Source organism: Eucyclogobius newberryi, unplaced genomic scaffold (assembly GCF_026437365.1).
Source record: "Eucyclogobius newberryi isolate DKJ021-1_F unplaced genomic scaffold, fEucNew1.0.hap1 SCAF_1, whole genome shotgun sequence".
Classification (NCBI taxonomy): Eukaryota; Metazoa; Chordata; class Actinopteri; order Gobiiformes; family Gobiidae; genus Eucyclogobius; species Eucyclogobius newberryi.
The window spans coordinates 37,087,257-37,101,812 of record NW_027315723.1 but is presented as its reverse complement, the minus strand read 5'-3'; the positions used below and the strand labels follow the sequence as shown (position 1 = coordinate 37,101,812).

General features: G+C 39.6%; 2 protein-coding genes across 3 annotated transcripts; both read left to right on the top strand.

Annotated features, from left to right (window-relative positions):
* Nucleotides 1–2,250: 2,250 nt before the first annotated feature.
* abracl (ABRA C-terminal like) lies at nt 2,251–5,768 on the top strand. 2 transcript variants are annotated; one of them, XM_072445400.1, is made up of 3 exons: nt 2,251–2,269; nt 3,041–3,108; nt 4,001–5,768. In XM_072445400.1, exons 2-3 carry the CDS (start codon nt 3,048–3,050, stop codon nt 4,183–4,185), a joined length of 246 nt encoding a protein of 81 aa, XP_072301501.1. In that variant the 5' UTR covers nt 2,251–2,269; nt 3,041–3,047; the 3' UTR covers nt 4,186–5,768. The 2 variants fall into 2 exon arrangements, with proteins under 2 accessions (XP_072301501.1, XP_072301502.1); XM_072445401.1 differs by having other exon boundaries at nt 2,252–2,270; nt 3,044–3,108.
* A 594-nt stretch (nt 5,769–6,362) lies between these two features.
* heca (hdc homolog, cell cycle regulator) lies at nt 6,363–14,550 on the top strand. Its single transcript, XM_072445292.1, has 5 exons — nt 6,363–6,789; nt 7,757–8,690; nt 9,741–9,907; nt 11,993–12,147; nt 14,114–14,550. The coding sequence occupies exons 1-5, from the start codon at nt 6,651–6,653 to the stop codon at nt 14,276–14,278; spliced, it is 1,560 nt and encodes a 519-aa protein (XP_072301393.1). The 5' UTR covers nt 6,363–6,650; the 3' UTR covers nt 14,279–14,550.
* The last annotated feature ends 6 nt before the right edge of the window (nt 14,551–14,556 follow it).

Here is a 14,556-nt window from a genome sequence, read left to right as displayed (position 1 = left end):
ATATCTGAAAGATGTTGGTTTACTTTCTCTGTCAGTGAGGGAAGTTGTTGGGATGCAACAAATAGTGTAGTATCATCAGCATAAAACAAAGAGTCATTAATAGTATTGGAGTTATTTTGTGATTGAATGGACCTCACATCACATCATTCATAAATATGACAAATAGAGTACTTCCTTGACGCGCTACTGATTGTGATATGATTTAGTTTTTCTTCTTGTGTACATCTTTTGAAAATACCAGAAATAGTTTTGTTTTTCAAATTACATTAACTTCAAATTACAAATTAGACAGTCCAGACAGTTACTCTTGCAATTACTTTTACTTGAGTAATAGTTTCCCCAAATACTTTTTTACTCTAACTTGAGTTTTCACTTGAGTAATATTATTTTGAAGTAGCCTTACTCTCAACTTCTGGTTGTGGCAGAAGCTTCTGTACAACTTTTATACCAGTCAATAAATCAATCACTTTATTTGTTTAACACTTTGCATATATAATGTAGCACAAGTGCTTCCCACACAAAACAAGATTGCAACAGATAACAGAATTATTTTTTAAAACATATGCAAAGCAAAATATAATATTACAACAATAAGATATCAACTGAAAACAGGTAAAAACAAACAAATAAGAAATAAATACAGATAAAATTAGTGTACAAATGTGAAAAAAAATATTTTCAAAATCAAAATAGAAAAATAAAAAGGGCTTTATGCTCACAATCCTAACACTAACAGAGCTCAGGTCCTCAGACTGCTCCACAGACTGAATGAAGCCTTACTGAGTTTTAGTTTGGACTCTTGGGACAATTCAAATATTACAATCTGAGGACCTGAGAGTCCGAGAGTGCTCATATGCTAAACAGCAATTAGATAATTAAAATAGACTATTAGACTATAGACTATATTTGACTTGCCAAGTATCCCCATTAAGACAGATTTTAGAAGCACTTTTATTGCTTTAAAAAACAATCCTGAAGCTCAGGGACAGAGCGCAGAGACTGACGGGTGTGAGATGCTCTCTCTTTCTGGTAGAATAGATACAGTCAGCAGATTTCTCTGCAGTTCATTTATTTGCTGAATTTGGAACCAATTAATCTAGTCCTTGTTTGGAACTAAAAGTCTCATCCTATTTCAGACCTGATTTACCCTTTAGTCCTGTTTCAGAACTGGGTTGGATCTGGCGGTATTTGGAAGGCTATTTTCTATAGTGGTACTTGATGCGTTTTAGCCTCTGAAGCGCCTAAATCGAAAAACCAGCAACCTTAACCAGAAAAACAAACATAAAACACAAACAAAATCATATAACCCTAGAACAAGGCTCTAATATTAATCCATATAACAAGAGTTACAAGAGTGCCTGGTCCAAAGGGGCTGTATGCTGCTAACATCTGTTTGTCCCAGGGCAGCTGTAAGCAGCAGAAGCAACTTCTAACTACGGAGACTGAATTAATAATGCATACAACTGTTAAGTGACTTTGAAAACCGCGCAGCAGTGTTTCTCAACCCTTTCAGCCTAAGTAGGCCTACTGAATATTTGACTTGCCAAGTATCTCCATATTATTGGTCACACACAAGAACTGGTCTGAAATGGGCTAAACTAGACCTAAATCTAGTTTGGGGATTTTTGTTCACTGACAATAGCAATAAAGTTTTTTCCAGGCTATATTAAATCTCAAGCTCAAGCATTTGAGTAGGCTACAATAAACTTTGCTGTGTTTTCACTTGGATTATTCTCGGTCTGTCTCTGTTGGCACATTGGAGGCGTTATGATGATGTCCATATAAGGCCAGTGTGTCTGAAAGTCACATGAAGTCAGAGGAGTTTTAATGCCGCGTTCACATGTCTAGGAAAATCAGCTATCATGAGACAATTTGAATGCAAGATTTTTCTTGAGTAAAACGTTCAGAGAGCTTCAATGTTTTTTCTCCCATTCTCATAGCCACATTCTACATATTATGTGCATGTGCAGTATACCCCAGCATTTATGTTATTATACCAGTTATTAAAATACTTCAAAGGAGTACATACATCTAGTTCTACACGCTGTAGATGAGAACTGCGTTAGAAAGCCATGCTTTGTAGCTTGTGTGATGCGTATGTTTTGAACACATAAGTAATGAGTCCAACAGCAGAACAGTCCTCGAAAGTGCACTTTTTGGATAGAAGTTTGGATTTTCCCGAGTCCCTTGAACGCGCAGCCTCATTCGCCGGGTTTTCAGCTGAATCATCAAGTCATCTTTACTTCTTCTCCAGAACCTACAAAACACAGTGAGTTTAACAGAAATGTGTGTGAACATCGGACACATATGGCCTTTCGGAAATCTGTATGAGTTTATGTATGATGTGGTTTATTAACGCAAGTGATTAGACAACTCAGTGTCGCTTCTGCGCCGCTAAATCACTTGTTTCATGCTAGCATTAGTGTTTTATGCGTATTGTATGAGGCTTTTGTCGTGGCTAAAGCCATGAAAATACATATCATTAAATCAAAGTTGTGATTTGTGGATCATTCCTAACACCTGGTGTAAAGTCCGTCCAGAATAAGCTCTCAGAGGCTAATAGCTAGCAGGGTGCGCCTATTTCCGCGTTCATAATAATGCGCTGCATGTTCAAGCTTGTGTCTGGAAACATCTGGAGTTTGTCTGATTCCTACGTGAGCTTTATCAAACAAGCTGTTCCTCAAACAACGATATTTCTCTTGTAGAAGTGAATGATCCCTACTTACAAAATACAGTTACCTGAAGTACAAAAAGCAATAGAATTGCTCTCCTTTCTATAACTCTTATTACTGTCTCTGCTTTTTTGCTTTAACCTTTCAAACATTTTCCTAAATAAAAGTAACATTCTTACTTTCCACCTCCTAGATGCATATTCTTCATATCATATTCCTGTCCTAAAGAAAATGCCATTGTGCACACATAACCTGACCTACATTGTAATATTTGGGATTTAAAAGCAGGCTTCAACCTCTGTACGCTACTTTAACAGTTTGACATGCTGAACATGTCCAGTAAATGATGTAAATTCTCCTTGTTTCAGGAAAAAAATGAATGTAGAACATGAAGTGAAGTTGCTGGTGGAGGAAATCCAGAGACTTGGTGAAAAGAGTGAGTCAACACACAACTGTCTTATTATCAACGTATAATACTGTAGAGAAACAATACTGGGAAAGTATAATGTAGTGTTTCCACTAGACACCATGGGCTGAAATGTTGCAGAGTAAAAAATAAATAAATTAAACTTGTACTGCAAGAGACACCAACATAAAGCACATTGTAGTATACGTCAGGCTTGAAAATGGACATCAATTGGTGTTTGGTGCATTTTAACCAGTGAACTCTGACCTAGATTATTTTCATTTTTATTTGGTTTACTTTTTAATTTGATCAAGACTCCATATTGACAAGGCATTATTAGCGACAATAATTGGCAACAAGACCGCTTTTGGAGTTCTTTGTCATTAAATGAAACAGCAGATTACAATTTAAACTAAACAGATTAAACATTAGCAATCCTTACGCAGGGGTTTTCCTCTAGAGAGTTCAGATGCATTGATACATTTTCTTTATCTGGACAACTGATATAAGTATACGGTACTTTCCACCTTCTAATATCATCAAAAGTGGCACTGGAGATGATTGTGAAAACATGCTCTAACCCTTGTGTCAAAGATGGTGGTTGAAAGCACTTTTTTTTTTTTTTACTTTTTATGCTTTTAACATAAAAAAACAACAGCACACACACGAATTCCTGTTGTTGTGGAGGGAGTGAGGCGCTCTACTACAGACGCCTGTGGGTCATCCCGAGGATAGCACGAGGGCTAACTAATGTGAAGCTGTTGTACATGACAGACATGACTGTGGGACATAATCTCCCTGAACTCCTCTGTAGTTTTAGAACCATACATTTGAAATGTTAATATTGTAACACTATTATATTTTACATTCATGTGTATGGAGGACGTCTTACGTGAACTGCATATGATTTACGTGTTTTCAGATGGTAATGGGCAGACGAGTGTGAAGTTTGGAGTCCTGTTCAGCGATGACCGATGTGCTAATATCTTTGAAGCTCTCGTGGGAACCCTGAAAGCGGCCAAGAGGAGAAAAGTGGTCAGTTATGAAGGCGAACTGCTTCTTCAGGGAGTTAGTGACAATGTGGATATCATCCTGCTGCAAGCGTGATGCTTCGTTATTCTAGCATCAGTCTAATCAAACCCCTTTAAATGATTACTTTGACATTGATACAGTTTTAAGCAAAAAGCCTTGTAAATTTTTTGATCAGTCTTAAATGATCAAGCTCAAATTGTTGCTGTTGCTTAGGCACTGCAATGCAGGTCACGCTTCACGTACTAACACTCCCTGTGCAGCGCTGAGGTCGTTTTCACACTCGTATGCGTTCTGTGGTGTGCAGATGCCTGTTAGTTCTGTCCTTGTTTACACACGTTTTACTATTCGTCCTTAACGCCGCACCTAAACAACAGTGTGAAAACGATGTCAGCCAGGCCAAATGAGCAAAACGTAGAGGCTTCAAGTTTATGAATACAAAACAAATATGCTATTGCTAATTTAAAATAAAATGATCCGACTTGAAGACCTTCTGATTCAGGTTACTCAGGTAAATTCTCTTCCTGTTGAGTCTCAAATGCTTTTACTGCGTCGTACATGTTACTAAATTAAATGATTTGTTCTTTCAGAAAGTAGTGTCCAGTGTGTATAACACTTTGTGCACAACTAAATCAAAATGAATCCTTTATCCATTTCCACCACTGAACCTTATTAAAACCGCAGTATTTCTTTTTCACACCTGTCAGAATAGTTGCAGAGTACTGTATGTATTTCCTGATAATACCATAATCTTCACGGATGAATGTAATACTTTTTGTAATACATTTGTACACTTTGGGCTATATCACAACAGACTGCCTTCAAAACAAAAAAAGTAATGTACGTAGTAAAAATGGTAAGAAGCACAATCACTATCATCAGTGCCTCTTGTACTGTGCTGCATAACTGCATATCTGTACTGACCTGCCTTTACTGGGATTTTTCCTACCTCATGACTCGGACCTGTTTCTTTGTAAAATTAACTCTTTAACGAGAAGAACGCAGCAAAATTTCCGTTTTAAAATGTTTGTGTTCGGTGTGTAGTCAGTGTACATCATGTGGTTGTTATGTACACTGGCAGGACCAAAACCTTTAGGCCAATGGTGATGGATTAGTGTAATTTCTACTCCCAATACAGGGTGCCAAATGTTCTCAGGACCAAAACGTTATGACCAAATATTTAGTGCAACAAAAACTATAGGCATGTTGTTTTATTTGCCATTGTTCAAATTGACTGTCGATGTCTTTTAATCCCTGTACCAAAAAGCAATACACCAATTGGTATAAATATATTTACTGTCTTGCAAGACTGCATCATTGATGAACACTGGATGGGTGTCTAGAGGTAGTTAATTGACCATAGGTTGAAATTGTAATTTTTTTTTTCTGGTTTTCCAGTCATATAATTATGTACAACTGGGACTACTGTGTCGCTAATTACTGTATTAAATATGCATGTGTGACAGAAAGGGGAATATGAAATGATTTAACATTAATGGCTTATGATTATCACTGTTGTATGTGTGGGTTAACAACGAAACCTCAATGTATTTCTTGAACATTCAAAGTGCATCATTACTGTTTGTATCGACACAGTCCTATAAACATAGCAGATGATTGTAAGAACTCTAAGTAATAAAACATCACACTTGGGTAAAAAAGGTTTGAATCTTGTGTTTGTACAATGGAACATCATGTAAATTAACTGTAATAACTTGATCACTACCATAGTGCACTGCAGGCATAATACTTTTCTACTTTCTAGTTGTGATGGTCGATACCAGTGATCTGTGTTTCGATCTGATACCACTTCTATGGCAAGTATCGCAATATTGATGCAATAACATTGAGTTGTGTGTTAAAATCATAAACGTATAAGATCAAGCCAATTCAATATTATAGATTAAAATACATTGCAACTCCTATAAATAATTACACCTTTTGTCATGATTTTAGCAGTTTCAAATTGATCAAAAATTGAAGATAATCTAAAATACTAACAGTTTGATTAAAATATAATATGTACATTTTAATTTAAAAATGGTATTTGAGATTTTTTTTATAGTATTTTGATAGTTGGTATACATCTGCCCATTAGATTCTAAATACCCAAATACTTGACCCTCAACCGTTTCCTATCGTCAAAAATAGTTTATCTAAGGTTTAAAAGTGATATATGACATTCAGAACATTTATTCAGCAAGAATCTGAAATTCCCATAACTTCCTCAAGGATCCTGAAAGCAGCTATTTGGGGGCGTGTCATGTGACGTCAGGGGGTGGATGAAAACAGCAGGAATCAAAACAAGAGACGGACACGCCTTCAATCTTAAAGGTTATTGCAGCTTATTCCTTCAAAGTGCCGTTGCACAAAACGCTTCCCAAAACCCTCAAACAACACCAACAACACCAACAACACGCGGCAAACGACAAGGACACACTGCGTCCGAGGCAGCGCTGCAGGAATAATGGACTCCACACGCATGTCAGGGGCTGTCAGCAGCTCATAGAGGTCGACAATAACAGACATCCCAAGAGCCTAAAATGCCCAACCAAAAGACCAGCAAAGGCAAGAAAAGCAAGCGCACAAACAGCAGCGGGGATGAGCAGGAGAACGGAGCGTGTGCGGCCGCAACAGGAGGCGCGACGGCGGCCGCTGCGCCCATGAACGAGCGCTCCAGCGGTAAGACGACACAAGCGCGGATGGAGAAGTTTGGTGATGCTGTCTTCCTGCCACGGGGAGCTTTGTATTGCCTGTGCTACTGGTACTGCGCACATCGCCGCCGTCTCACGCTCTCCTCTGTCCAATCCGCGCCGAACTTCATTTACCCAAGTGTTTCAAAGCATTAGCGTCGCCACTTTGGAGTGCACGACTTCAGGCATGGACACGGCGTGCCTTTAGTCTCTGCTCGGAGCTTTGTTAAACGAGCCCTTTATGGCCTAAACTACAGTGATTTGCATGCGCCAGCTCCTTTGCATGTCTCGGTGCAGCAGCGCAGCCTTGATAATTGCACATAGCTTAGGTGTGTTCGGTGTCGGCTGAAATGTTAAGCCGCTGTTGTTGACGTGATCGTGCCCATCGGCTTCTTCTAAACATTTCCGAACGCAGTCTGGGGGAAAGTGGTGCGTCGTGTTCTTCCTGTTAGCTTACCTGTAGCAGGCATAAGCATTCTTACAACGCATGTGCAAACACACTCACGCACATGCTGGTAATTCTCTCCCAAAACATGAACAGAGTTTGTTTGGAAGTGATGAGTGTCTTGCACAAATTGGTTGTTTGTTTTGTGCAACAGTCCAAACAAGTTCTTAGTCTTTTGCAATGCCATTCCCCATAATTCATTTGGTTTGTGATTGTGTGCAGTGTTATGCGGGCGCGGCTGTCAGGTTGACATGCAATTTTACGCCCATTTATCCACAATTATCTGATAGTGGCCTGGCAAAATCACCTTTGATACAGCCTTAATGTAATAATACAATGTAATAATATAGTCCTACACTTTCAGATGTAGGTCTGGTCCACTTAACTCAATTCTTACTCATTTTACTGACATTTACTATTTAAATGAGCTATTATTCCCATCACTATTTGTCTGACACCAGAAAGTGAGGAGTAAAATCACTGTTAGTTACTTTTCTGTTTTCATTCACAGAACAGTGCGCGACCCCCCTGGGCTGCAGTCTGGGACGTCCCATAGACATGGACAAGGACGATTATCAGCGCGTCTTGTGCAACAACGAGCTGTGCCCCCATGGAAACTGGATGCACCGGCAGTGTTTCTACGAGTGGGAGAGCTCCATCCTGGTCCAGTTCAACTGCATTGGCCGCGCGCGCTCCTGGAACGAGAAACAGTGCAGGCAAAACATGTGGACTAAGAAAGGCTACGACCTGGCATTTCGCTTCTGCTCCTGCCGCTGCGGACAGGGCCACCTGAAGAAAGACACGGACTGGTATCAGGTCAGGCGCGCGCAGGATGATCGCAAAAAGAAGCCTTCAGAGAGGAGTTTGGGCAGGATGGGGGCGGCCGCAGGGTCCGGTGAGGGGTGCATGGATGACAGCAAGAAAGCCAAGTTACCCATCGCAGGTAAACTTCCTTTAAGAAGTCAAGACATGCCCCGGAGACAATCAATGGAGAGACAGAACTCTGCGGAGAAAGGCGCAGTCGGGGGCGCTCTTCCCAAATCCCCATGTGATTCCTCCCCGGGACAGTCCCCGCCGACGGGTTTCTGCTTTTCCCCCACCTCGGCATTGATGCAGGGGGCAGGAGCGAGAGGGCCGCGGCAGCTCGGGGAGTTTCTGAGATCGGCGGTCCAGCACTCAGACACACAAAGGAGGCACCCCTTAGTGTCACTGGGGCGCGGCGGGGGGCATTTGGACGCAGGGTCGGTGCTGCCCATTCCCATGTCGCTGGCCCTCCCGCTGCACCACAGGCTGGGGTCCGGAGGGGACGGCGGACACCCCGTGCAGTTCCTGAGAAGGCTAGACCTGACAGAGTTGATCGCACACATCCCCCGGCACAAGCTCAACACGTACCACGTCCGAATGGAGGACGATGCACAGGCGGGACAGGGGGAGGAGCTGCGCAGGTGGCACCACTCGATAACACAAGCATAACATGTTATTAATGAGATACATTGCCCCTCATTAACTTTAGCACTTCATTTATTGCTTAACGGCGGCAATTCAGAGAACCTCTGTTTGTTTTGGGAATTTCCCTGACCAAGATTAAAATAAGGAGCAATTTCCCCACACTGATCCATGAAAATATTACTCTGGGACCATAACGCTGACAGTATTTCCAGACTCATTTCTTGTTATTACACTATTATTACACACAAAAAACAATGAATTCAAAAGTGTGCCCGGGTTTCTTTACATTACTATTCATGGGTTTAGAGCAAATGATTACCTCTTGTTTTTTGTGAGCCAATTCAAGTATATAATATCAGATGTAGTAGTTGACATTATTATACATTATAGCCAATTCTGTTTTCTTAAACTATTAAATTGGTGTGTTTAATATTGTAGCACTTTGTTCAACCTGGTTGTTATAAAATGCATTATAAAATTGCAGTAGATTTAAATAGCTTAATCAACAGGCTCATTAGATCGATTCCCAGCTCTGACAAATTGCTGAATGTCCTCCCTACTCATACCCACATTTCATGCTACATTGTCCTGTCACAAATCTAAAGGTGCACTGCGTACCTTTTCCAGTGGAGGCTTTACCACAGCACGTCCATGGCTGTTATTGCTTTGCCTCGGGATGTTCCACAGTATGTCATTAAACTTGTCCGTGGTTTCATTTCAGGTGTTTTTTTTATCTCTCCAAAATTCCTTTGTGTCAACTGCTCGTCACCATGACGATACACAAGTTTCCGTACAGTGGAACATCCTCAGAAAAGCTATAACATGTCAATAGAAACAAGAGGGTGGCGGACACTCACAATCTTGGCTCATTTGTTGAATCACTTTTGAGGGTAATACACGAGTCGAGGATGATTCATATTCAACCATCAACTTCTGTACACTGACAATTACACATGACATCACGGTGGTTGCTCACAATTGCTGTTCTGTTTACATTTAGCACATGCTTTGCTCTTGTTTTGACCCTGTCGATGTGCATGTTGTAGGTTCATCCTGTCAGCTCTGAGCGCGTGTCAGAGAAACATGGTGCACTGTGCCCTGTGTCTGCGCTCCCTCCCGGTGTTCGAACAGTTCCCTCTGGTGGACGGCACGCTCTTTCTCAGCCCATCTCGACACGAGGAGATAGAGTATGATGTACCCTGTCACCTACAAGGTCAGTCAGGGTGTGGACGTCTGAGAAATATTCTGTTTGAGAAGGTTGTTTGCGCTCTAAAACCAGAGGTGGAAATCAGCTGTCATTGCCGTTCAATGCCGCTTGCGGTCAAAATTGTTGCTCACGGTTTATTTCCATTCATTAGGCTGCTTTTTGAGGTCAGAGTGTAAAGCGGTCTTCAATGTGATAAAATGTTTTTGATATCGTAAAAAGTTTGTGGTTTTTGTGTAAGTTGTAGACTGTAATGGTGCCCTTCTCTCAAATGGTGAAAGAGCAGATTATTATCCTTTTTTTATTGCCTTAAACAACTTAATTCTGCTTAAACTGTTAAATCAGTCAACTTTTTTTAAATGTTTTTTTTTTTATTATATTATTATTTTTTTACTGATTTTAAGTGTTACTGATATTGCGTAAAAATGTAACTTGTAGCCTAGTTTGACTTTGACGAGTATTTTTCATGCATACCTTTAGAAATGGGCAATATTGACAGAAATTGATCAATATGTTTTTGCATGATCCTGACAGTTATATTCACAGTATTTGAATAATGTATCAGCAATGTACTAAAATGTCCCTCTAAACCAAACATCTTGGTTGAGATTCAAGTATTGCATAAAACATGAATGGACCATAAAATTAAATACAAAAGGGCAGAACTATCCCTTTACACCTCTGTTTGGGAGATTAAAGTAGATCAGCGGGCCAGATCAGGCACTCTAAATAATCTGATCCAGCCCCAGGCCCATCTCCAAATATTAAGATTTATATTCTTGTGCAATGAAGCACCATTGATACTATTTTTTACCCACGCAGTGCTCCTATCCTTTTTATTTTTATCCGTCTTAATTGAAATATATGTTCTCTTGTTTACTGGTTTAGTCCTGGTTTGGTTCTGTTCATTCATTATTTTGTAACGTGGAGAGACTCAAATGAAAACGCCATAGAAGATGATGAACAATGGCATGGAACGATGATGGGAATCTTCTCCCAGGAGTCTAGACACTGGTGGCGGTGAAAATAAAACCTGTAAAGGTGGTGCTGGGATGGAGGAGGGAAGGCCGTGCGAGCTGAACTGTGTAGTGGAGTGGAGGAGGTAGAGTCATTGATTAGTGTGGTAAAGGTGAGGTGCACAGGTGAGACAACAGAGCTTGAGCTTTAGCCTCACAACTCTGCCTGGTCTGGTCCTGCAAGACCAGGTGTAATTCTGAGTTTGTCCTGTTTTTTGGCCTGGTCCTACTTTAACACTAGTTCAAGACAGAAGTTTGCAGAGCAATGTTGGTCATTTTTTAACTGTTTTAATTAGGAGACAATATACTTAATATTCAAATTTTGCATATATCCAAAATCACAATTGTAATATTTTGTATGTATCTGCCACACCTCTTCATATGTTATACATGTATTACTTTACTCAATAAGGAGACGCTGCAGGCAAAACCATGTTTTTTTCCCCGATTAGCTCCCTCTATAGGCTTTCATATGGAAACAACAAAATTGTCCAATCTGCTCCTGATTAGTTTTATTATTTGATTTAATCCACTCATTTTATTTAATCCACACATGGGGCATTGTAACGTTAAAGGCCATTAAAATGCATAATGCCCCTAAAGTAGGACCTACACACAGGAAACTTTACAAACTTGTAAGATTTTGATAGAACGTGCTGAAGGATGAGTTATCTAATTCTAATCCTGATTTAGTAGTCTTAAATCTAAAAGAGGCTCAATTTCAGTCATAGAGTTTACTCAGAAACTAAATAAGATATCCAAAATCCCTGTGTAATTGGTTTGTATCTAATGTCAAAAAAATGAACCTGGCTCATTTTTCAGTTTTTTTGTTTTCAGTACTCTTTCCACCACTGATTAAAACACGATAATCTCCTCAGTTTTACAGTAGTGTGATCAAAACATGACATTTGTACAACATTGTCCTGTTTCTCTGGGGATTCATGGAGCTTTTTTATCTCAGTTATACAATTCTATATTTATCTGTACAATTTCAACATGTGTTTAATCATTATGTACGTATATTCTGCGAGACAAAAGGGGAAAGTTAAGCTGATATGTGTGTATTTCTCACCCGCAGGGAGGCTTATGCACCTCTATGCCGTCTGTGTGGACTGTCTAGAGGGAGTCCACAAGATCGTCTGTATCAAGTGCAAGTCACGCTGGGACGGGAGCTGGCACCAACTGGGCACCATGTACACCTACGACATACTGGCAGCCTCTCCATGTTGTCAGGTACGCTAGCATTTCATTCAACTAGTGTCAATCCATAAATAATGAACCTGATCACTGACACAGCCTATTTGTCAAATGTTTTGTAATCCTATTAATAATTTAGGGATCAATACTTTATGCTGTAATTCAGTCATAAAGAGGCGGGCGATATATTGTCTACAAATATCAGAATTGTTTGTCCAAAAATAGCTGCTCTGTAGTAGTTTCTGCTTTTGTCTGGTTGCACTGGTTGAAGCATGAGTTTAGAGGACACATATAATTATATTGCATTTAGCTATTTTAGTAATTGAATAATTGTTAACCAGGCTATATACGGGCTTCAAAACTTGTCATGAGCCGACAGATGACGACTCAGACATACAGTGAGGAAAATAAGTATTTGAACACTGTGCATTTTTGCAAGGTCTCCCAATTAGAAATTATGTAGGGGTCTGACATTTTCATCCTAGGTGCATTTCTGCTGTGAGAGACACAATCTAAAAAAGAAATCCGGAAATCACATTGTACGTTTTTAAAATAATTGATTTGTATTCTGCAAATAAGTATTTGAACACCTGAGAAAATCAATGTTTATATTTGGTATATAAGCCTTTGTTAACATTTGCTCTCTTCAATTTTCTATTGGATTTAGGACTGGAGACTGGCTAGGCCACTCCAGAACCTTGATATGTTTCTTCTTGTTATCCTGGCTGTGTACTTTGGGCCATTGTCATGTTGGAAGACCCAGCCACGACCCATCTTCAATGCTCTGACCGAGGGAAGGAGGTTGTTACCCAAAATGTTGTGTGCCGATTTAAGCAGGGGGACCTTCCGTGTGATGCATGATTTTAAACCATGACGGCGTAGTATATTACCTCTTTCTCTTTCTAACAATTGCTCCAACAGTTTATCGTTTCCCCAAAGCTGCTTGCCAATTGCCCTGTAGACCTTTCCAGCCTTGTGGAGTTCTACAGTTGTGTCTCTGGTGTCTTTTGACAGCTCTTTGTCCTTACTCATGGTAGTAGTGAGAGTCTGACTGATTTGGGAGGTGGACAGGTGTCTACTCATTTAGATGAATAAGTGGAGGTGGACTTTTTAAGGCAGACTAACAGGTCTTTGAGAACCTGCTGATATCATACAATGTAATTTCTGGATGTGTTTCTTTTAGATTCTTTCTCTCACAGTTGAAATGCACATGATAACAATTTCAGACCCGTACATAATTTCCAAGTGGGAGAATTCGCTAAACACAAGGTGTTCAAATACTTATTTTCCTCACTGTACATGTATTTGAGTGAAATTATATTTAAAATGTGTACATTTTGGGTTTTTGATTGTTTTGTCTGTAAATATTCTCCACCAACATGTCCTCAAGCAGCTTCATTTGTTGGATAAAGTTGATTAAAAAATGTATTCACAATCCAAACTAATAATTTATTAATCAAAAGAATAATCGCAAGATGAATCAATCATCAACATTGTTTGTTGCACAATTTAATTTAAAAAAAAGTCTTTTGATTTGTCTGTTTGTTTTGTGGTTCACTGGTGATAAATAATTTGCCGGTTCGTCTTTGAGGGATAACTATCATCTTTCACAAGAATAACCTCTGCAAGCCCTATTTTACTAGTATTTTTACATTAATTTCGAGTCACTTCTTCTATTACAGCCTACTTTATTGTACAATAGGCTGTTATTTGCTTCAATTGTTGAGATTGAGTGACCTTCACACTAAATTATCTAACTCCCTCTTATATGTTGATCATCAGAAACACATTCTGATTCAGTGTTCGCATTTTTGAATGAATGATCCCAGTGTTGTTTTAATGTCAACTTAGAAGGCCTACCCTTTTTAGACCACCAGATGGCGCAATAGCACGCACCAACACAGTGTCGATACTGGGGAATGTGTAACACACCTTGACACCATCCCATCCCAAGGTAATACTTATATAATCAGTATTTTCTCTCTTTTTTGTCTGTTTTTAGGCTCGTCTCAATTGTAAGCACTGCGGGAAGCCGGTGGTGGATGTTCGAGTCGGGATGCAGTATTTTTCAGAGTACAGCAACGTTCAGCAGTGTCCCCATTGTGGAAACTTAGACTATCACTTTGTTAAACCCTTCTCCTCTTACAAAGTACTTGAGGCTTATTGACACATGTTGTTCTTGCATGCTAGTTATCATTATGCTGCTTGTTACTGTTTTTTAACAAAATCTAGGAATACGTTTTATTTTTGGGCCTCATGGCGGTTATCGGAGTATATTTTTGGCACTTGGATTAAGACAGTATCTTTGCCGAGAGAGGACTGGATAAAGTGTTGACTTTAACACATTTATCTGTGACAAGTGAATGTACTGGTAACTGTATGCCAAGTTTGCTTTATTTTGTACCAAAAGTGATATCTTGAAAATAAAGCAAAGAAACATTTATG

Coding starts and splice junctions, on each gene's coding strand:
- abracl (XM_072445400.1), top strand. CDS start 3,048: ATGAATGTAGAACATGAAGTGAAGTTGCTGGTGGAGGAAATCCAGAGA. Junction 3,109..4,000: donor CCAGAGACTTGGTGAAAAGA/GTGAGTCAACAC, acceptor ACGTGTTTTCAG/ATGGTAATGGGCAGACGAGT.
- heca (XM_072445292.1), top strand. CDS start 6,651: ATGCCCAACCAAAAGACCAGCAAAGGCAAGAAAAGCAAGCGCACAAAC. Junction 6,790..7,756: donor CATGAACGAGCGCTCCAGCG/GTAAGACGACAC, acceptor TTTCATTCACAG/AACAGTGCGCGACCCCCCTG. Junction 9,908..11,992: donor TGTACCCTGTCACCTACAAG/GTCAGTCAGGGT, acceptor TCTCACCCGCAG/GGAGGCTTATGCACCTCTAT.